General features: G+C 36.2%; 1 protein-coding gene across 5 annotated transcripts in view; it reads right to left on the reverse strand.

Moving 5' to 3' along the window:
• The window catches only part of RBMS3 (RNA binding motif single stranded interacting protein 3), a 1,191,227-nt gene that overhangs the window by 516,362 nt on the left and 649,701 nt on the right, over nt 1-25,164 (reverse strand). For all 5 annotated transcript variants that reach the window (XM_032162240.2, XM_058442835.1, XM_058442834.1 and 2 more), the window contains one exon: nt 2,519-2,577. In XM_032162240.2, coding sequence (XP_032018131.1) covers nt 2,519-2,577 — 59 coding nt within the window. The remainder of the gene's footprint in view (nt 1-2,518; nt 2,578-25,164) is intronic.

Raw genomic sequence — 25,164 nt, forward strand, 5'->3', positions numbered from 1 at the left:
TCGTGGTCTTCAGTGTTGTACTGTGACAATGGATATCAGCATGCTTGAGAAAAACTCTGTATAGGGAAGTATCCCTTCATATTGACCACTCCAGTTATGAGTCTATCTATTGAGGTTTCCAGGTGTTGCTTATCTGTGCAGTATTTGTGCTTCTGATTGGTGCTTGATCAATATTATTAACTGCCTGACCCGAGACTTTGTATATGGGTTGGGCAGGTCTAGATGCAATATAATTAGCATTCTAATGCTTCTAACATGCCACATGCTTCCCACAGGCCAAGAGTAACAGAACATCCCTTGGTCACGCCCCACCTTTCTTCTCAAATGTTCTCCAAGTTCTCAGCTGTCCACCCTAATTCACTCCACTGCATTTCCCCTTCTAGACATTATTCTTTGGTGATCTTATCTACTCCTTTGACTTCAGTCAGCATCTGTAGCCCTGGGTTTTCTTACAATTTCTTCTTTGACATCTTCCACATGGTTGCCATGCCAGAGGCTCTAACTCAGCATGTCCAATACCTTGTCTCCAAAACCTACTACTACTACTTCTGGACTTCTTACCTCAGCAAGAGGTACAGGCATCTTTCCCAATCAGAAGACTCAACATGTAGGCTTTGTTTCATAGATTCCTCTCTTTCACCGTTAGAGTCAATCGCCAACTCTACCTTTAAAAACTTTCACGGTGAACCCCTTCCTATTACCCTAATAGTAATAGTTAAGCTGATTTTTTTCTAATTTCTCTCTTGTACTATGGCTTTAAAGCCTACATTTTTTTTTTTATTGGCTTCCACTCTCTCCCTTTATAATTCAATTTCACACACCTTTGCTGAAATAACGTTACTAAACACCTATAGAATCATATTTTGTCTGCTCAAAATTTTAAATTAAATTTTAAATTTAAAATATCCAGGATATCATTTAAAAACCTACAAAATTTTAACCCCTTTCTTTTTTCTGTCCTCACTGGTACTTTTTTTTTTTTGAGAGAGAGAAAGTCTTGCCCTGTAGCCCAGGCTAGAGTGCAATGGCACAATCTCGGCTCTGAAACCTCTGCCTCCTGGGTTCAAATGATTCTCCTGCCTCAGCCTCCCAAGTAGCTGGGATTACAGGCACCTACAACCATGCCCAGCTAATCTTTGTATTTTTAGTAGAGACAGGGTTTCACCATGTTGGCCAGGCTGGTCTCAAAGTCCTGACCTTATGATCCACCCTCCTCAGCCTCCCAAAGTGCTGGGATTATAGCCATGAGCCACCGTGCCCAGCAGTACTTTTTTTTTTTTTTTTTACAGCTACATGGGTCTACTCAATTACATTCTGAAATTATCTCTCCTGAACATCCACCTGTTCCAAGCTCACCCATTCTACCTTGACTTTATAAACTTCATTTCCCAAAAAGAAATCTCTATATTCTCCTCTAACAGTGGTTTGTCAATAATTCTGTTTTAGATACCGCTGTTACACTCTCACATATATTAGGGTGATATAGTAATCCTAATAAGGATATTAGAATTAGTTTCTTGGTTTTCTTGGTATCTTTTCAACTGGGACTTGAAACTATGAGGTGGAAGAAATCATGTCATATTATTCTTTGTCTTGTAATATGTAGTTCATTTCTGAGTTTATAAAAGACATGGAATATTTTTATTTTTTTAATTGCTGAATTTAATCTGACTACCATTATGCAAGTAGGTGAGGAGATACATATACAGGAGTTTCTGAATGTTCTTTCCTAGAACTTGTGCACATTATATTTGTATATGAAATAGAGGCAGTGTTTAGAATGAACGTGGCTCTGCTATACTTCTTGATTTCAGTGTTACAACAAAGATTAAAGTAACAACAAACAGCATGTTACAAGAAGCATTCCAATTTTCCAGTAAGAACTGAGTCATGAAGAGAGACCATACAGGTTCCACAATTAACTTAATGCAACTTCTAAAAGAATATAGGACTCCCAGACATGAAGAAACATGAGCCACAGATATAGTCCAATGACTTCAGAAGTATTTCCAGGAAAACCAAAAGCCTGTCTTAATAAGACACCAACTCTGAAATCCCTGAGATGCTTGTAGCTGAAGCTTAATACAATAGGCCCATCAGTAAATTTATTCATAGCCAACAAATGTTGCTAAAGCTTTAAAGAACAGATAAATTAAAATGTGTTTTGCATGGGGAAGTTTTCCCCAGAGTTCCTCATTTTTATATAGGAAATCAATTTGCATCACTGATGATATCATTCACATCAGACACCCCAAAGTTTTTAGGAGGTAATTTAGTTTTATGCTGAAGCAATTTGATACTTGTTCTGATTTGTGATTTTCATTTTGTTTGTTAATGAAAAAATTAATGAGCAATGTTACTATAAATACAACTTATCAAAACATTGGCATCATTAAAGAGGTTTTCCATACCATGCATTGTGATCATTGTGCAGCTGGTACCTGGACCTCCACAATGGAAGAACCATTAATCAGATAGCATAGGCAAGATTTCAGGGTACAGATGCCCTTACACATACCTTTGCACTGATTTGTGTTTTTGTCAAGAATTGCCTTTGTAGATACAATTTTTCCATACCTGAAAGAGAGAGAGAAAAAAAGCCATGTTATTGTAACCCAGTGAAGACACTTAAAACACTCTAATGAACATTGGGGCACACACAACTGAGCACGGATAAATCAAGAAAACAAGCTCTGGATTCCCATTTCACACCTGGATGATGTCCTTTCACCAGTTCTTCTTTATAACTTAGGAATGTTCTTCCCTATGTAAGCAATGGGTTGAGCTTCAAAAATAAACTTGTAAGGCCGTCACAGGCAGCCAAAAGAGGATCACATGTGATTGTGATCACAGTAAATTGCACTCAGTGGATTCATGGAAGAAAGCACAGACCTTGGTGCTAGACTGAACGGGGCTTGCATCCAGCTCTGACTCTCACCCTGTGATGTAACACTGTAGAGTTTAACCCAACTTCGCTAAGACACAGTTTCTTCATCTGTAAAAATGAGAAGCTAAATACGTCAAATCTCCTAGTTCAATCAACATTTATGTCTTTGGGAATCCACCATATTAGGCTCCACGAGCAATGTAATATAGTAGTTAAAAGAATATACTGGGGCACCAAACTACCACGGTTCAAATCCTAATTTAGCCTGGGTATATTTGGTTGGCTAAGTAAGTAATATGTGCTTTTTACATCATTTGATCATCAATAATAATATAAATATATTTATTTAAATAATGATTTGAATTATTTGTAATGATATAAATACTGTTCTAAGTATATAAGATGATAATATTGTCTTCTTTATAGGCTTCTTGTGAAGGTAAAATGGGGTTTACCTAACGTGCCGAGGACAGTGGCCCACACAGACTGTTATTAATGTTAGCTCTTCTTCCAGTGATGCTCTCCCTGCTATCAGCTAAATAAAAATGTCTCCAGCCCTTGGCATTCTCTGAGAATGATGAGAAGTGGAAGGGCGTAAAGATTCTGTCCCCAAAGCTTCAAACGTTACTACTTAGACTGTCAAAATCTTCCACGGAGAAAACTGACATGTAAAGTTATTTGCTAAAAGATAATTACATTTACAGTTTACATTGTTAGTTTTAAATGTTAGGGATTTCATTACGTTCTCGCTCTACCTAGTTGTACAGATACTCACCTGTTCAAAGCTTTTTTGTTTGTTTCATATTATCAAAATGACTATTACCTCATGCCTGTTACCACATGAGATTATTCCCTTTAAAAACTCCCAATCCTCCCTTTCCTATCTCCCCCAAAACACTCTTTTTGGAGCTCTATTTCATCCCAAGAGTTTCTCTGTTGGGAAAATAACCAGTAAAATAAAATCATATTTGAACAGTCTCTTTACTAGACAATGATTCATCGTACCTACAATTATACCCATTAACTAGCTGTAATGTTAGCTAGGTTTGAGCTATTAAGGTAAAGAAATATTTGCAAAATTATATGTATCTTAGAGTAGAAAATAAGGGATAAGAGAAGAAAATGTCACTACATCTTTTTTTTCCCCACACTAAGCACAACTAATACAATATGTGAGAAGTAAAAATCAGAAAAAGAAAAAAAAATTAGACCAGGTATAACTATCTTACACCAGGCACATAAACCCTTAAGACAAAAATGCTTTCTAATTGGTTTATAAAGGTGTTCCTGAAATTTTTATATAAGAACCTTCTAAACTGAAATTTAGCTCTGTCTTAAATATGAAATTAAACATTACTGTGTTTCATAGTGGATTTCATCTCACAACTGGACTGTTAACAATAGTGAATGGCATGCATATTGTCCTACTGTATCAATATTACAAGAATGTCCTCTACTGCATTAAATGTAGTATATGTAATCATTTTTACAGCAAAAAACGTTAAATGTTTTCTTATGGAAAGCATTTGTGAGTATTTTGACAAGTAACTTTTTTATAAACAAAGAAAAAGAATTTTATTTCTCAGAAATTATTACAACATTACTATCAATGGAAAATCACACACACAGTCCAAAAAAGCAAACCATGCTATTTCTTGATTTCCTTATTTCTAAACACTCTCTAGCCCAGACTTTCCAACAGCACAGAATCACAAAACAATGGAACGCAACTCAAGAGTACTTGACGCAACCTCTACTATGACTGGAGTAACAGGAATTTCATTCCATGGCTCCATTACAACATTCTGCATTAACAATTAATTTGTAAAGCTAGGATATGCTTTAAACAACAAGAGAAGGTACTTAATGGGCCACTGGTTACAGTTCACGTCTGAACTCTCAGGATGACAAACAGGTACTTTCTGCATGACTGGCTCTGTATTCTCTGTGATCTGCAGTCAACAACTGATGTAGATAAATAAGGTTTAGATTTTTTTTTTAAAGACCTAACCACCATAAACACAAGACCCACGAATGTAATATACCTATGAAATTATGCTTTTATCAAAGTATACTAGTAGATTAGAATGAAAACTACTCTATAGATTAAAAGTACATGATTTTATACACTCTGAAGGAAAATAACAATTTCTGAAGTAAAAAAGTACGCCTTCATGTATATAACCTCATTTACTTACTCTTTCCCTTCTTAGGGTTTAGATCAAGACCTTATGTCTTCATAAAGTTTTTCTTCAACTATGCTACCCACCACTGGAAACAAAAATCTAATATTAGAGAAAATTATGTGACCAAATTGCTGAATAATGCCTGGAAATAGACACCTGAGCACAAGTCCCATGTGCCTCCTGACTCCAGAAGCTTTCAGACAAATCCAATTCACTTCTCTATCCTTTCATTTCTTACAGCTAGAGGAGATAAAATACTATCCACAGTCTACTTCCTTGGGGTTTGAACTTTTCAAGGGAAACAAATAAATGAAGTAAATCCATTTTACACTGTAGTTCTTTCCATGTGGGTCTTCTCTAGCCAAAGTAGGAACTCCCTAATACAGCATTGCAAAGATGCTTTTTGGCAACTCCATACCTACATATTCACCAACTATCCTGAGTGCTTATATATTCTACAAATACAGCCAGGTCTCTAATGACATGTTCTTTATATTCAAATACAGCCAGGTCTCTAATGATATTTCTTATATTCTATTTTCTTTATATTCTAAGAGTACGCTTTAAAAGAGTAGCTAGTCTACAGTAACTATTTGCTTATTACATTTTTGAGTTTTCATAATTAAATTTTATAAATGTATAGATTGTCTATCAACTCTTTAAAACACTTTTACCCTAGCTTGTCAATAAAATTTTCATATTTAATTTTTTAAGAGAAATAGCCAGTTCTTTTCTGGCATTTATTCTTAAACAGCATCTGAGTCAAACTATATTTGTTGATACACTTGATTATTCCACATACAAGCCTAATTTAAACTAATGGCATCTTTTATTTTCGAAGCTGAAGAGAAAATAGAGCTATTATGGATCTACTCTTCATGAATTACGAAGACATCAAATTGGTGGGATCCTTCGTTAAAGAATTTATTTTTAAACCCTTTTGCTGAATCACCCACTGTGTATATTAATTCAAAAAATACAGGCAGAGACTGAAAATAGAGTCTCCGCAGTCAATTAACTCTCAGCTAACTCATTTTTCACATGCCTTCTATATTGATACCAGACTAGAAAAAGGTATCACATTTATTTAATGGATGAAACATTATCCTTTCAGCAAATGTGGTTGTTTGCCTACTTCTAGATGGCTCGTTCATTCTTTGGCATTTGGGGATGGTAATGGAGCATATCTGTAGCTTTAGGGACCCAGTTGGAATGTTGTAGGGCTATCTCTCTGATGGAATACATCAGCCAGGTTTCACCTACAAGTTTACAACCCATTTATATTCTGAAGTTTTAACAAGTTCAATCTACAAATGAGTCATCAAAGTCATGCATAATTGTTATGGACTGAATTTTGTCCCCTCAAAATTAATATGTTAAAATTGTAATCCTCACTACCTCAGAATGTGACTGTATTTGGAGATAGAGCCTTTAAAGAGGTAATTAAGGTAAAATAAGGTTATACGATAGGGCCTAATCCAATAATTGTTGTCCTTATAAGCAGAGACAGGCACAAAAAGACCATACGAAGTCATAGAGAGAAGGCAGTCATTTACAAGAAAAAGAGAAAGGCTTTAGAAGCAGCAATGGTGCCGATACCTTGATCTTGTATTTCCCACTTCAAAACTGTGAGAAAATACATTTTCATGAAGCCACCCAGTCTGTGGTACTTTGTTATGGCAGTCCTAACAAACTAACACAATAATCTTCTCTCCAAGGCCTCCTGAGCTTTGCAAAAAGGAACAGAGGTGAGAGGATTCATCAGACAAGACTGCTTTTTAAAATGCTTTGCTCAATGATTTTGCACTTGTCCCTTCCAAGCTCTTCCCTAAGACCTTCAAGCTCTTTCTCATCTAACATTTGTGTTTGATAACAGAAGCCTAGAAGTATCACAGTGTTACAAAGAGCAGATAACAAATAATCCAGAACCTGGTCCTTGGTCTTATAACCTGGGCAGCGTTTCTTTCCCCCGAGAGACAGTCAAACTCTGTGATGATGCATCCATACCAAGTAAACTTTACATGTCTGTTGTGCAAACTAAAACGTCTTTTATTAACATACTATTTCGGGCTAGTACCTTACAAAGAACACAAAATAAGATTATCTAGCTGGGAGATTTGGAGAAAAGTTCCTAGAAGGGGAAGTGTTTGAAGAAGGGGCGATATTTTGTCAATGAGGATTGATTTTTATATGTCTTAGAGATTAGAAAAACAATCGTTAAAAAAATGAGTCTTTTTTCAGGTCAGTGTATTACTACTTAGGAAATTTCTATTTTCATGCTACAAATAGCTTCACCAGGAACCTAGGGCTACAAACAGCATTTCGAGTTTGATATACTCAAAGTAAGTGGTTCTCCATGTTTAATGGGCAGCAGAACCTCTTAGGAGGCTTATTAACACAGGTTGCTAGACTCCACCCCCAGAAATCTGACTCAGTAGATAGGAGGTGGGCCTGGAGAGTTTGCATTTCTAACAAGATCCCAGGTAAGGTTGATACTGCTGATGGTGCTTTGAGAACCACTGCTCCAAAAGACTAACACACAAACAGCAAAGAATGTGGTTTGTTATTTGCAACAATACTCCAGAGACTAAGGGAACTTTCTTTCTTTCTTTTTTTTTTTTTTTTTTTAAGACGAAGTCGCTCTGTCGCCCAGGCTGGAGTGCAGTGACGCGATCGCGGCTCACTGCAAGCTCCGCCTCCCGGGTTCACTCCATTCTCTTGCCTCAGCCTCCCAAGTAGCTGGGACTACAGGCGCCCGCCACCACGCCCGGCTAATTTTTTTGTATTTTTTTTAGTAGATACGAGATTTCACCGTGTTAGCCAGGACGGTCTCCATCTCGACTAATGGAACTTTCTGTTGATATGGAGAACTACTTTTAAAACTTCAAACAAATTTTTGTTCATATAATACTTTAAATTGAAAATGGACTTTGGGAGGCCGAGGCGGGCGGATCACGAGGTCAGGAGATCGAGACCATGGTGAAACCCCGTCTCTACTAAAAATACAAAAAAAATTAGCCGGGCGTGGTGGCGTATGCCTGTAGTCCCAGCTACTCGGAGAGGCTGAGGCAGGAGAATGGTGTGAACCCGGGAGGCGGAGCTTGCAGTAAGCCAAGAATGCGCCACTGCACTCCAGCCTGGGTGACAGAGAGAGACTCCATCTCAAAAAAAAAAAAAGAAAGAAAATGGTAGGCTAGGGGCAGTCGCGCACGTCTGTAATCCCAGCACTTTGGGAGACCGAGGTGGGTAGATCACGAGGTTAGGAGTTCGAGACCAGCCTGACCAACGTGGTGAAATGCCGTCTATACTAAAAATACAAAAATTAGCCGGGCATGGTGGTGCACACCTGTAATCCCAGCTATTCAGGAGGCTGAGGCAGGAGAATCGCTTGAACCTGGGAGGCAGAGATTGCAGTGAGCCGAGATAGTGCCACTGCACTCCAGCCTGGGTGACAGAGCGACACTCCGTCTCAAAAAAAAAAAAAAAAAAGAAAGAAAATGGTAGACTGTGTATTTCTTCAGAGTTTTGCCTGACGATATTCCTCATTTAGCCAATATAGTAACAACTTACAACTCAAGTATAGCTGTTTTGAAATTTGTTTTCAGATACCTTCTAGAAACAAAGTCCAAAGAAAACATTGGCAATGCCTATGTAAATCTCTTCTGCCACTTGAAATAACTAGTTGCTAAGTAGCAGTTTGACTGAATTACAGTGAAAATCTTGTGAGGAAAAATGGCAAGCAGATAATGATTAGTAACTGGTTTGTGCCTTTCCTTGTTCTTTAATTAGAAATAGATGTAAATCTGGCACAAAAATAGCAGACCAAAAATGCAGACTTTCAACTCCTAAAATCAAAAGAAAATCACTTATTTGCTAGTTCTCAGAATTAGTAACTCTTGGGTTATACTTTAGGTTATATAGTTGGGTTATGTAATTTGGGGATATATATAACCTGTCACCTTAGAGAAAGTTTATGAGAAAGGGATTTCCGTACCAATAGAGTCAGAAACCTCACATGCATCTGAGTACCTTCTACAACTGATTCCAATGCATTTCAGCATATTTAACATTCTTTAATATTTGGCCAACTAATATAGAAAGAAGATGAGGTTTAGAATCAATTAATATAGACTTGAATCTGAACTCTCCCATCCACATGACCTAGGGCAAATTACTCAACCCCTCAGCACCTGCTCCTTGATCTGTATGATTGATTACTATGTTCTGTTTTCTATAGCAACTGTAAAAATGAAATAAAATAGTATGTATTAAAACTCCTAGCACAATGTGTGACATGTTAAAATTGATTCCTTTCTCTTATTAAACCCTCCCTTATTACCTATACATTTACTGTATAGCATAAAATAATAACTCAGACACTAGTATCTTATGACCATTTGATAGAGCCAGCATGTCCCAGTACAATGCTTCCAGAGGCCCCAAGGAAGCACATGATTTAGCATTTATGCTTTCTAGTTTGTACTCCAAGTCAATTCACGGTTTCTTCTTCACTCACTCAGTCTCCTTCTGACAATACTTAGTTACTTGCTCAGACTGTTCTCCAGGCCACTTGAAAGCCGTCTCCACTACCTTCCCATATGCTTGTCCCTCCTAATCTTTCCACCAGGAGCCACTACTCTACTTCAGTACTTCTATTCTACCCTGTTTTCCATTGTCTCCTTTCCTGGCCATCATCCAAGAAAGCCATTATACCTGGTCGACCACATCTTGACCATTTCTTGGTTCTCACTGCCGTCAACTCCTCATTTATTCATGCATAGTTGATCTTGAACAGTACCCCATCTCCAGAACCATTTGCTTTCTAGAACCTAACCACGTAGTATCAATTCTCAAGTTCTTACGTAGGTGGCTTTCAGATTTTGGAAGTTTTAAAGGTCTCTCAGGAATTCATGGGTATCCCTTTCAAAGCCTCTCATCTCCACCCCAATGTGTTTCATTTAGCTGGCACCTACTTTTATAACACTTCCTAGACACTAGCCCTTTATCTAAGTTCTCTACATTTTTCAACTCATGTTAATCATTGCAACAAACCCATGAGGGAGGCACTATGTCTAACTACATTTTACAAATGAGGACACTGAGCCACCCACAGGGTAAGTAACTTTCCCAGGGTCACATGACTAGGAAGTAGCAAAAGCAGGATCCAACCTCAGACAGACCAGCTACAGAGCCCAGGCTCTGCCAACACTTGTTGCCTCTCAGCTCTAGTGCCACTTGCCATTCTCCTGTCTCAAAAGAAGACCTGCTTCTCCATTTCTGCCCAATTAGTATTCATCCCTGTGATGTCTGTGACCTATTCCCCTATCTATCATCTACATTTCTCTGAAATGTACATGCTTTTTCCCAAATGCCAGGGCTCTTTCCCCTCTGCCTGCCCTTAAACGTGTGCAAATCCTTTCCATCCATACAGTGGTTATCATAGGGTTTCTCTCTTTTCATTTACTGCCAGACTTTTCTTGAATGATTGCTCTACTCAAGCTACTTCTTTCTTTGTGTTATCCAGTTTCTGCTTAATTCCTAAACTCTGACTTCTGTTGGAACAATACTTTGAAAAGTGCCCAGTAACTTTCTAATTGGTAAAAATATTCAGTTACTAGCATTGACTTCTTGGCACCATTTGACCTCCTAAATAGCTTCCTCTTGAAATATCCTTCCCCTGGGATCCATGCATTACCTTCATCTGGTTCTTTTTTTCTTGCCTGTAATTTTTCCCTTATCTCCATCACTTACCCCTTCCCTTCCACCATGTTCCAGAAAGTGTGTGTAGATGAAGTTTAATCCTCAGTCCACTTGAGTTTTGGTGCTACAATGTCCATTACAGTAATAATTCTCAAAATGTAATGTGCATCGGAACATCTGGGTGGCTTCTTATAAATCTGGAGCCTCAACCCCAGAGTTTCTGATTCAGTTTGTCTGAGACTGGGCATGAGTTGATCCCAGGACCACACTATAAGAACAACTGTATTACAAATCTCCTTTATTATCATGCTTTGAATTCCCATTTCTTTGTGTTTCACTCTCAAAATTTCTTCTCCAGATCTGCCTTCACCCTCAATCCTCAGTCCTGAATCTCCAGTTAGAGTTATTAGATATTTCTCCTTGTATGCTGAATGATCATCTCAAATGACACAACAAAGTTCAACTCACCATCTTTCCCTTTATCTTTTCTCTGAAAGTATTTTTAGGGCAAAAACTAGTCAGGTATTGAAATGGATACTGGATAGAAACCATGATGACCTGGAGAACTTAAACTTCTACTGATGTGACATCTGCTTGTCAGCTCAACCAGTATTACCATAAACAAATATAATCTCAGCATTTCCAGGCCTTCTGATTTTTTTGAAAGTACTTGATTTTTAGGCAAAATTTCCCAATTTTTTAAGGTTGGCTTAGAGATTTTACAAAGCAATGTAAAGGCAAAATAACAAAAATTTCCAAGCTGAGTGAGCCTGAAGAATCTGTTTGTGATCTTGGCACTATTGTCTAATTTCCCCTTTTCTTGCTAAATAATACAGGTCCTTCAAAACTAAATTCCACGTTTTGACTTATTTGATCACCAATTATTTCTCTCAAATCTGAATAGCTGCTGTGCTCACAGGCTGTATGAAAGCACCCAGTACTTTATTTATTTATATATTTATTATTTCATATGTTGTCTGTTGATTCCCCCATGAGATTTTCTCTTCAATGAGACCTTCATTTTAAAGAGGCCCAGATCAGTATAGAGCTTGATGCATAACAAGCCTCCATGAACATCTTTAAATTTCTCAGTAATTTTTATGGACCTGATAACATTTTCCGTATCAGAAACACCCACTAATGGATTACATGTATATATACATTGTATATTATATATATAATATATATACACACAAACATATACATTACATATGCTATTAACTGAACACCTGCTATGTGACAGAGAGCAGTATATATTTTATTGCAAATTCTCATGCCTACATAATTAGTTGATATTATTTTCATTTATTTAACATGAAATAATTAAATTTAGGTATATTAAGTTACTTGACTAAGTTTACGCAGCACTTAAGTTATATTGCTTATATGTAAATTCAATTACATTTGGCTTCAAAATCTCTACTCTTTCTTTGATTTCATGCTGTCCCTATGTATAGTGAATAAGCTCAGATAAAATTCAGTCCTCCGGCCAGTCAAGATGCCACAAAAAAAAATGTGTAAGGTTTGCAAATTTTGCACATGACTAGTCCTTTAAAAGGCAGAAAAATTACCAACATTCCTTGGAAATAACATAGCTGCATATTTACCATTGCTTGTTAGAACTTCCTTCGAAAGAAACTTGTTCCTTGAAGCGGCTTATGGCTTCACAATATGTAGCACATTCTAGTACAACTGTGTATACAACATCAACCGAATACGTAACGGAAAACATAGCTTCACAGCAGATTTTACATCTGCTATTTGAGAAGACATCAAATCTGATTCTGAAAATCCTGACATCATCTACAGTCTCAGTTTTAAGAGAAAACTCCATTAAATCTGCAACATATGTAACCATTTTCAGAGCCACATTTCAGTAGAGTGGAAGTTAGCTGTTTACAGCACATTCTTGGTGCTACAGTATGAATGTTTGTATTTTCCCAAAATTCATCTGTTGAAACCCAATCACTAATATAATGGTGCTAGGAGATGGGGCCTTTGGGAGGTGATTACGTCATGAGGGTGGAGCCCTCAAGAATGTGATTAGTGCCCTTACAAAAGAGTGCCCAGCAAGCTGCCTTGTCACTTCCATCATGTGAGGACAAAGCTGGAAGGCACCATTTAGGAATCAGAAAATGGGGCCCTCATTAGACAATGAACCTGCTGCTGCCTTCATCTTGAACTTCTCAGCCTCCAGCACTGTGAAATATAAATTTATATTTTATATAAGCCACCAGGTTTGTAGCATTTTGCTATAGCAGCCCAAATAGACTAAGACAGTTGGTTCTCGCTGTATCTGCAAGCACAGTTCCAAACCACATATTAGGTTTTCAAATAAGTTATATGTTGCTAATGAGGTGGTAGCTGCCAAGCCTGACATGGGTCACTTAGTTTCATTCTAACCTCCTCCAAATTGTCTTTGGGCTGGGTGTGGTGGCTCACACCTGTAATCCCAGCACTTTGGGAGGCCAAGGTCAGTGGATGGCATGAGCTCAGGAGTTTGAGACCAGCCTGGGCAACATGGTGAAATCCCATCTCTAAAAAAAAAAAAAATACAAAACTTACCCAGGCATCGTGGTGCATTCCTGTGGTCCCAGCTACTTAGGAGGGTGAGATGGGAGGATCACTTGAGCCCAGGAGGCAGAGGTTGCACCACTGCACTCCAGCCTAGGTGACAGAGTGAGACCCTGTCTCAAAAAATCGCACCACTGCACTCCAGCCTAGGTGACAGAGTGAGACTCTGTCTCGAAAAAGAAAAAGAAAAAGAAAAAATAAACATTATCTATATCACTAACCTCATTCTCCTCATCGCTACTCAACTGACATATCTCTAATGTTTTTTTTTTTTTTCTCATCCCCAAGTAGCTAATTTTAATTGTGGTTATGATCCAATAGGATTTTGGGCATATCTTTATTACTAGAGATGGCAATTGGATCATTAATTGTATCAACAATAAAATGCTGTATTCTATTAGTACTGTATTGTATTGTACTACATTGTATCTTTTCTTATCCTAACAATGAGGATAAGTTCTTCAAGAGTGGAGCATAAATTTTTTTTTTTTTTTTTGGTCATATCCCTGACCCTACACACAGAGTTCAATACATGTTCATTAAATGAGTGAATAGATTAGTGGATACCATATATTACACCTTGAACATGAAACAAGATGATTAGGATGGCTATGGGAGTCAAGTATGTCTAGGTACAGTGGTATGCCTCCTATTTTGCAAAGTGACAAAGTGCATACTCTGCTGATAAAGATACATTGCTTTTTATACATTACGTTGAGCACATTTCCTTCATTTCATCCACAAAGAGAGTGAGCTATAATATCACTCAAGGGTCAAACTAGAAAAGAGTTTAAAAATACTGATTGTAAAATACTTTATGAAATTGTCTTATTTTTAAAACTGCAAGGACACTCAAAGGAAAAAAATGAATTAAAATGCTAAAAGAGAAATTCCATGTACTGTAGCAGCTGCTGTAAGCTTTTTAATAGATACACAGTTTTGAGTATTACTATGAATAAGTATCTAATACAAATAACTCAATGAGGTATTTCTCAGGGAGATTTGTCTGTAAAAGAATGACAGTTTTGAGATATCTGTAGAATCTTTCTGAGCTTCGTAACACTTAAATTGCATTTCTGTGATTAAGTAATACAAGAATGCATGCTTCATTTAAAGATTCAGAACCCACAAAAGGCAAAATACACAAAGCCATATAATGCAGAAATAACTAGTTCCATGAAGGTGATTTTAATCTTTTAAAAAAACTACATAGAAAAAGCAGAAAAAATAAAATCAAGGCCAACTTTAATTCAAAATAACTGTTTTTCTTATTTCTAAAAATGTATAAAATGAAGTACCCAAGTGAAAGAGACCACAGCTATTTATTTTGTCAATACATTAATCTCCTTGTATTAAATTTTGAGATGCATACTAGGTAAAGCTGTTATTTGTCACTCCAAAAGACCAATCCTTGTGGAACTATACTAGGAAGCCCATTGTCCAGTCTTTAGTTAAATAATTCATAATCACATAAATCAATGGTGTAGTTCAACTACCTATGTGAAAATTATTGGCTTTATAGACTCTGCATAATCCAGAGAACTTTAAAAATTCTATGTAAAATGTATATAACTGTAGTGTATATAAATGTATAAAGTGTATATAAAATGTATATAAATGTAGTGAGGTAGGTGAGAAGACCTAAAAGAGTGTGTAAAGTCTTCTAGCTCAGTAATAGGCTTATAGCAGATACTCAAAAACAATAGTCACTGGGCTCATGAACAATCTTTTAATTGCCTATTGGTCAGAAATTTCAGGCTTATGTTATATTTAGATTCCATAAAGCATAATCAAGAAACAGAGTACATTGCGAAGTTTGTGTAATGCTGTCTCAAGTGAAGTATCAGTGACTTCTGGTTCACTTGTTTGCCTTAATCCTTCTCATTACTGCATTACTGCAGGTGTGCACACTCCCCTGAGTGCATGCCTTTCATTCCACAGGGAGTCAGTGGGGGATGTTTTACATGACAAAGAACACACCTAGGATGCCTTTTTGTTTGTGCCATTTAAGAGGGTCATGGGCTAAAGGAAAAATGCAAGAAAAATTCAGCCTCTCCCTGCACGCCAGGAAGAATGTAACGTTGTCTTATAGATGTTTTTACCAGATCAACTCTTTTTTAATAAGCTTGAATATATTTATCTAACTTCCAACACAAGGCCCCACATAATGCTCTCAATATGACCTGATTTCTGTATTCTCACAATCCAAAGCACTGTTTTTATACTTTCTTGAAATATCTATGACTATGAATCTTTGCATTTAGGCTCCTATCACATCCCATAATCCTTTAGGAGATACCCTGTGCTTTATACGTTTATGATGCAAAGGATATTTCCATCTAGTAGATATACAGTAAACATTTCATGATTTGGTAACGTTCCTGGAGGAAAGATAAGACCAACCACTCTTAATTGTGGTGTAAATAAGAAAAGGAGAAATTGGCTGGGCCCAGTGGTTCATGCCTGTAATCCCAGCACTTTGGGAGGCTGAGCTGGACGGATTGCCTGAGCTCAAGGGTTCATGACCAGCCTGAGTAACACAGTAAAACCCCATCCCTACTAAAACTACAAAAAATTAGCTGGGCTTGGTGGTGTGCACTTGTAGTCCCAGCTACTCCAGAGGCTGAAGCAGGAGAATTGCTTGAACCTGGGAGGCGGAGGTTGCAGTGAGACAAGATCACGCCATTGCACTCCAGCCTGAGTGACAGAGCAAGACTCTGTCTCCAAAAAAAAAAAAAAAAAAGAAGAAATTTATTAAAGCCAATCACTTACTGACAAATGCATTGTACTTAACTAATTATTTTGGTATTTAATTATGCCTTAAGCATCCATTACAGACACTATTTATACCATAATAAACCATTCATTACCATATGTATCACTTTGCTCAGCTGGGTTGCAATATTATCTCAGTGAACTATGCAAGAAGCTTCTTACGTTTTAATAATTCTTTAGTCCTTCATAATGCTTTACATATCTTATTTATACTATATCAGTCAGGGGAGATACTAAGCTCAGATTCTCTTTCTATTCTTTATATTTCCATCACTCCCCAATGTCACCCCTTAAATACAACCAAATTCAATCATGGGAAATTTCTAAAATGTTCCCTGCTATGTTGCAATTCCATCAGCCAAGAACTTTTTTCCTTTCCTCCTGCCTCTCTACTCACAACTTCCTTTGTCTAATTTCAGTTTAGTGGTCTCCTCTATAAATATTTCACTCATCATCCTTCTTTTAGCTGAATTAAAAGCTTTTTGTAGACCAGTATGCCTCTTCGTAGCACTGTCCCTACTATATGGTAAGCACATACTTATTTCTGAGAGTTACTTGAAAACATAAATTGTGCCTTCCTTGTTTGTGTCACCCAGTCATCACACAAAACACAGCACAAAATAGGTGTTCAACAAAAGTTGTAAAATAGGCAAAAATGAGGATGTTAATCCTAAGTAAACAATCAACTTAAAAGAAAAGTTAAACTTGAATCTTTTTTCTGCTACGTCCACATCAGAAAAAATTATTAAGGAATCTGTGTTTCTTTTTTCTTGTAGTAATCCCTTGTACTAAACATACTGTTTACAAATGCAAGAATATTCATCAGCAGCCTAAAACTGGAAACTACCCAAATGCTCAGTAATAATAGAACAGATAAATATATTGGGTTTATTCAAACAATAGAATACCATACCATTATGAGAATAACAAACTAGAGCTACAAGCAACAATTGTGGGTGCATCCTCAAACGATGCAGAGCAAAAGACACCAGATAAACAAAAGTATATGGTCTACAATTGCATTTACGTAAACTAATGTATTAGAAGTCAGGATCGTGGTTTATCCTTGGCAGAGATGAAAAATTAGAAGAGGTGCTGGGCGTGGTGGTTTACGCCTGTAATCCTAGCACTTTGGGAGGCCTAGGTGGGCAGATCACTTGAAGGAGACTATGGTAAAACCCCATCTCTACTAAAAATACAAAAATTAGCTGGGCATGATGGCGGGCGCCTGTAATCCCAGCTACTCAGGAGGCTGAGGCAGGGGAATCTCTTGAACCTGGGAGGTGGAGGTTGCAGTGAGCCAAGATCATGCCATTGCACTCCAGCAGCCTGGTCAACAGAGCGAGACTCTATTTCAAAAAAAAAATCAGAAGAGGCATAAAGGGTTTTTCCTATGCTGGTCATGTTCTGTTTTCATGATTTGGCTGCTGGTCACATGGATGTGTTCAGTTTGTGAAAATACAACAAACTATATACTGACGATTAGTACAATTTTCTATCTACTTCTTACTTTTCAATAAAAATGTGCAGAAAATAGTAGCATTGATGGCAGAAGCTAAAAATGTTTTCTAGTGAGGATGAGATACATAGACATGGAGAAGTATGAAATGCTTTCTATTCATCATTCTCCCAGGAAATTTAGCTGTTATGTTTAAAGTTCCTAAAATCTTCTTAAATTTAGAACCATTTGACACAAGCTGAATAAAGAAAAAATATGCAAACAGAAGTACACATTAGACATGAGAATAAATTATCAGATAACATACTGGATTTTATTGTGTCTAAGAAGACATTTAGCCATATCAAAGGACAGTAATTACAAAAAAAAGAACTAAGTCCTCATGATATAAAATTCATTACAGCAATAAAAGTAGTAGTTTTGAGATGCATAGTATATAACCTGTATGCCCGTATTTATTTCTTATAAATAAGCCTGATTCTATTACCAGGTAGGTTCCCTTCAAGGCTACATGATTTTTCCCAATTGGATTATAGGTGTGGTTACAGATGTGCATTACACAGTGGAATTCACCTACCAACAAAATGAAATATATTCTGCTCAAGAGGTGGCCTCTTGTTCCCTTAACTTTAACCATGGGGAAGCCAAAGTACAAGTTGACATATTTACGTAGTATGTACTTTCCACATGCCACAGGAACATAATTGCTTCTACTTTCCTTAACATTAAATGAATGAAAAGCTACATTTCATGCCCATAAAAATGAAATTCTCTTAACTGTCTTCAGCTTACTTCTTACCTGAGTATTGACATAAGTTGATTTTTTTGCCAATATAGAGGGAACATATCCCATAAACTCAGAGTTGGAAAATGTAGAAAAACAGAAACCTGTAAATTAGTTATAACTCCTTCACACAAAGACATGCTATGTCTATGCGAAAAATATATTTTCTATATATTTTTTTGTTTGTGTGTTTCACACAGTGGTAATCATATTACATAAATTAGTTTGTATCTGGCATTAACACTTTCCATACCTGTCCACATGACTTTTAAATTTGACCAGTGCCAAAAGCAATGTATTTGATATAAATATCTATTAGTACTGTTAGAAAATTTTATCAGGGCAAGTTACGCACACAAACAAGCAGGCATTAAGTAAGCAGTAACTAATGCCATTCACCGGGTGGCTTATAATTTACACACTTATGAGGGAATCATTAGTTATTATTAGTTATTAAATTTATTTGTGTGTTTGTTTATTGATTGATTGTGATAAGTTACTAAACACCAAACAATGTCAGGAATATATAAGTGACAATTCATTTAATTCATTTCTACTGTCATATTTATTTCAAGTATATCATCATTCCAGGGTATATAAGCCTACCAATAAACTTCAAACTAATACAAGTATCAGCAGCTGATTTCTACCAATGTACATGTCTACTGGTTATTTTATAATTAGTATTGCCGTAAGTATCTTTTGAGCTAGCCTATATTGCTTCCTTCTGTAAATTACATTTTTCTAGAAAAAAACATCGGAAAGCATGGAAATCTGTGGTGTTTGTATGAATGTGTGCTTATAGAAAGACTTCTTCCTACAAAGACTACAGTGGAGTCAATGAGCAACCAGATGTAATCTTGTTAGAGAATAACTGATATAGCTATTTAAAGTTGTTCATACAATGAAAGAATTAATTCACTCCATGCAAGAAGTGACATGTCTTCTGAAGACTCAAAAGAATCTTTGAAACTATAGAATTTCAATTGCATGTTAGATAGTTGCTGGGTATTTTAAAGTATTTACTGTCAAATTGCAATTTTAAAACAAATAGACATTCAGAAAACTTAAAACATGTATTTCCCGCATCATTACAGGCAAAAGGTAAAAGTTGGGGGTTAGTCATGGATATTTTTAAATTTTAGTTTATTTATATACAAATACTACGTGGTTTATGTGTGTTATAATTTATTATATTTCAGTATATTTAATTATTAAAGTTTAAATTAAATATAATCAGTATATATATTATGTTTTTATATACTTTAATCATTGAATTACATATTATATAATTTTATATAATATAGGGTTATATATTATATAATTTCATGTAAATTATATAAATATGCATGTATATATTTCTATATACATGAGTATTAAATATGTGAAAGGCTTTTTATAAATATATAAAAGATGTAAAAAATTAAAAATTAACACACGACAGAATTTAAGGAATACACGGCTCAGTTGTGAACTTTCTTGCCTGCCTCTGTCCAACCTCATTTCTTCCACTTTCCCCCATAGGCATTTTATCTACTTCCCTGTGTTCTGTAACAAAATATCCCTTGTCTTTCTTATTGTTTTCTTATATGTATGTGTATATATATATATATATATATATATATGGTTTAGTTTTCCCATGTTAGTTGTCTATTTAAATGAGCCACAGCTTACATATTTTACTACAACTTTTGTTTTACTTAACATTTTTAACCATGAATTCAACCATGATGGTGTAAGAGACTGCAATTCTATTCTTTTCACTGGTTTATAGAGTTCTATTAAACAAATAATTCACAATTTATTTATCCTTTCTCCCATCTGTTTTCACTTAGGTTTATCCAAACACCTTCCCTTTATTTTTGTCCTTATAAACATTGCTGTTATTAACATTCTCGTATCTATCTACTGGCAAAAATGTGCAGAAGTTTGACTAGGGTATCTGCTCAGGAGTGGGATCACTGAAGCACGCAGAACACATTTCCCAAAGTAGTTGTCTTACCAGCAGAATAATAGTTTCTCCACAGCCTTACCAATGTTCAATGATGCAGAATTCTTTAATATTTCCCATACTATGAGTTAAAATGTTATCACTATTTGTAAGACTTCTAGGCTTTACAGAATAATAAATAATGCATTAATGAAACTTGATGGACAAATCTAAATTAGGCACTTCAAGATAGGCCTCCCTGCTATTTACGAGAATGCTGAACTGTAACTTTATGGAGTCATAAACTAGTTCCAATATGTGGTCTGATTTTTAGAAAGAACAAATGTTTGTAATATTATGTCCCACCATTTCTCTATCATTCACCATGCTTTTGGAGGAACATCTTGAGTGTGTGTGTGTGTTTGGTTATAATACAGACAAAAATAGCAACTAAAAAATGACTTTATCTAGAGAGCATCCTCGTTTCCAAACACTTTTTCTTTAGATGGTTCCGTCTCCATAAGATTTTTGTTAATTTGAGGTAGCTTATTTACATTAGGTCTGGAGAAGATTTTTCTAGCTTAGAAAACCAATTTCATGAGACTGTCAAGCAAACATGAGCAAAAAAAAAAAAAACAGAGAAAAGAAAAAGGAAGACAATTTTATAGAAATAAACTAGTTAGGAGAGTATGAAATAATCCAAGCAATAAATATTTAACAATACAAATAAAACCATGTTTTTGGTGTTAATACAGAGACAAAATTAGAAGATACAATAAGTGTTCATCTTAAGTTATTTCTCAAATATTACATATTGTAAGGCTTTCTATACTGGAAAGCCCCAAAGCCCAGTCCTGCAAAGTTACTATATTCCACCACGTACTTAGGATAAGCTACTTAACTTATTCCAGATTAGGTTAATGCCACATGATGTTTTTCTAAGTGTAATGGCTGCATTTAAAGCTGAGCCTTTCTGGAGGTACATATGGGTATTGTGTGCAGTTACCTAAACAAGCTTAAGTCCCATCAAACCAAAAGCCTTCTGGGGAATCTGCCACCACAGAAGACAGAGGACATAGAGATCTTTTGGTCCACTGTTTGTTTTTCATGAATGGAATATTTCAAGCACATCAACAATTTCAGCATGTAGAGTGCCAGTAGACTCTTAAGTTCACTTAAAAACCATAAAATGTATAAAAGCAACCAAATTCATGGAATTTTTCATGGTCCTGAAGCCATTTTCACTGTCACATATATACATTTATATAGATGAGACCACAGGAATGGGGAGAAACCAAGTTGCTGAAAGTGTCATTAGCATTCCATGAAAGATTAAACTGTAGCTAACAGGCAAAGAGGTAAAGCATTATTTAGTCCTCTACCAAGAAAAAAGTTCTTAATAGATCCTCACTTATTCAAGTGAATAGTATCATATCTTCACATATTTTTGGAATGCCTAATACTTTTACCTATAAAAGATATGTTTAATTCTCATGTTTTAAGACCTTGTTATTCAAAGCGTGGTCTGTGGAACAACAGCTTTGGCATCACCTTGAGCTTCTTAAAAAGGCAGGTTATAAAGCACCATCCTAAACATACTGAACCAGAATCTACATTTTAATTAGATTGCTAAGGATATTTTCTTATCACTGTCTGAAACACAGCTTCATGACACACATATGTATGTACACACATAAACGCAAACTCATGAAATTCCATGCATTTTTGTTGAACTTAGGTACAATTAATTTTGTATTAAGAGTCAAGATAACTTTTCAGGTTAGTAAAACCCTGCAATTACTAAAACTGAAGTAGCTAAATGGTACATTTGAACTTTACATGAGACTCTTGTTTTCTTTCCCTTTTGCAAGATTTTGTACACTGACAGGTTCACATAATCTATAGCTAATACAGAAAGACATTTCATGGTATGCCAAATTTTTTTTTTTTTTTTTTTTTTTTTTGAGACAGAGTCTCGCTCTGTTGCCCAGGCTGGAGTGCAGTGGCGCAATCTCGGCTCACTGCAAGCTCCGCCTCCTGGGTTCATGCCATTCTCCTGCCTCAGCCTCTCCGAGTAGCTGGGACTACAGGCACCCGCCACCACGCCCGGCTAATTTTTTGTATTTTTTAGTAGAGACGGGGTTTCACCGTGGTCTCGATCTCTTGACCTCGTGATCCGCCCGCCTCGGCCTCCCAAAGTGCTGGGATTACAAGCGTGAGCCACCGCGCCTGGCCCATGGTATGCCAAAATTTAAGCAAAAGGTGCTTTGGTCTCATTTAGGGAATTTGGTAAAATGTTCAAGGAAAAGAAAAGCCAAGCTGAGAGTATGTGAGAACTCTTCACAAATTAAATTATACATTTTCACTTGGCCTAAAATTTCCCCATAGCCTTTGGCCAAACAGAGTAATCTAGTAGAAATAGGATATGTGCTATCAAGACTAAATCAATGCCAGTCTTATGTGCATAAAGACTTAGGGACACAGAGCTAAATTTCACTGGCACCCTGTATTAGTATCAGTGAATATAATGGTAATAAAACAATTAAGCAGACATTCAAACTGCATAGAGAGTTAAAATTACAGTGCAATTATTACCTAAATCACAGATTAAGAAAAAAACATAAGGCCAACTATGTCTGTACATAAACAGTGCTTAATTTGTTATTGTGTTGAGCTCTATGTGTGGGTGCCTTATGTCTGACATGCCGTTCAGCCTCCTGCTCCCTTAAGTAGGTTTTACAGTTAAATTATGGCTAGAATTAACCAACATGCCGGTACACCATGATATTAATCTCCCAACTATTCAATTACTTAACAATAGCATCATTATTCTGGAGAACTCTGTTTCTTCAGTGTTTGTTCATGTTTTCAGATGTCTCATTAAGAGCAATTTTATTTCAAAAGAATCCAAAAGCTGCACGAATGCATGATCTAAAAAAAAATCTTAAATATTTAATCTTCCAAAGGAGTTAAAAAAAAAAAAAGATAAACAATCACTAGGTCCATGAATTCAAAATGATTTTTTAAACTTAAAGCATTTTGGAGAGTTCACTGTGAGGACACTTGAAAGAAGAGTGTGAAACACAGGAAGCTGAACCCTGCTTTTCATAGCGAAATCACCAACTTCCAGGTATGTGCTTTGTCAGTTGTCATAATTCAGCTGCCGTTGCAAAAGTGTGTGTCTCCTGCTTGTTACATATCTATAGTCTTTAATTGGCATTGGTGTGCAGAAATGACTATAATCACTGTGTCAGAAATGACCTTCTCTTCAGACTACTGATTTTTATAGTTCATTAAAAGCATTTCTCACGAGGCATTCATATTGAATTTTGACTTCCAAAATGACCACAGAGAAACAGCTACAAGCAGTGAGCGAGGTCCTGCAGTGGAGTCATGCTGATCCCTGAACCATATCCAAAAATTGTGAGCCCAGTATTTCCAGGACCTGCTGCTTACACAGCTGTTTGGATGGCCCAGGGCAAACCAGAACGACCAATCTTTCACTCCTAGTCCATTCCACCATAATATGCTCAGACCCAATTTAGGATGGAATTTAAGAAAATAAAATAACAAAGCACATCTGTAAGATCCTCTTCAAATGACTTCAGAATTTGCATGACTAAAAGAACACTTACAGAAACATATCTTTAGAAAGTCAGTACTACGAACTATTTGCTCTAGAAAAATAAACCATCTAAATAGCAATGATTTCTGCCTTTGAAAACACATTTTTTAGGACATAACATAAAGTATTGCAATTAAAAGTATTTTTCAGTATATAGATACCTGAGCCTACAAATACAAAGTATGCATTCTGAAAGAACCCTCAGCTCAGGGGCTCACTAGATTTACAGGAAAAAAAAAAAAAAAAAAAATTTAAGTGCACATTCCCCTCTATTTTGGTCCCAAACCCTAACGCCTTCTTTAAAAGATAAATCAAGACCATCCAATAGGCCAGAGATAATAGGAGGAGGAACATATTACTCTGGAGGAACATATTAACTATTTATTATTAATTATTTAAGTGCTACAATGTTCCCATCTCTAAATATACACTTGTAAGTTAGAAACACTCATTAAAATGTATTGCCTAACTACTAATGCTCAAGCATTACACCAAGAAGCTGGCACAGTTAAAAATGAGAAATCCATTCGCTAACATTTATGTCTTTTATTCACATGACTTCTTCTGTGGCTTTTTAGAACACAGGAAATAAATTAAAAATCATCCAGATTCACATTTTCCACTTTCTATCTTTAAAGGCCCTGGTGTTATCATCATCATTCATTGTGGATACTGTACATTCCTTTAGAGAAATGAGATTGCACTAGATAAATTAATGTGTTTATTGTTATCATGTTTATTATTTACTCTTCATTTACATATTTTAAACTATGTATATGGTACCTTCTCTGTTCCAATCATTGTCCTTGTAATACTGAGATGAATCAGATGTGAGTTCTGTCCCTAAAATGCTTATAGGTGAATTCAGGTTCACAGACATGAAAATAAATCAGTCCAATATTCTGTTATTGATAAAGAGTGGCCATGATTGAAATACATGAGATGAGACATCACGAGGGAACAAAGGCAGTCATGGATACATCTATGCTGGAAGCTAGGAATAAGGTGGGGGTGAACAGAGAAGGACAAGTCTCAAAGGCCTCCCAGAGAAAGTAGTGCTTGATCTCAGTGTACTTTTTTCTTCTGATGAATAACATTTAACCTGTGATGTTCATCAATCGCCTGTATCCCCTGACAGTCATAGAGTTCAATCCATCTGCCAAATATTTCTTTGATACCTATAAGGTATACCAAATGCCACAGAAATTTTTTTAAAAAAGATTTCAAGACAAGGTCCTGGCATT

Source organism: Hylobates moloch, unplaced genomic scaffold (genome assembly GCF_009828535.3).
Source record: "Hylobates moloch isolate HMO894 unplaced genomic scaffold, HMol_V3 SCAFFOLD_8, whole genome shotgun sequence".
NCBI classification, from domain to species: Eukaryota; Metazoa; Chordata; class Mammalia; order Primates; family Hylobatidae; genus Hylobates; species Hylobates moloch.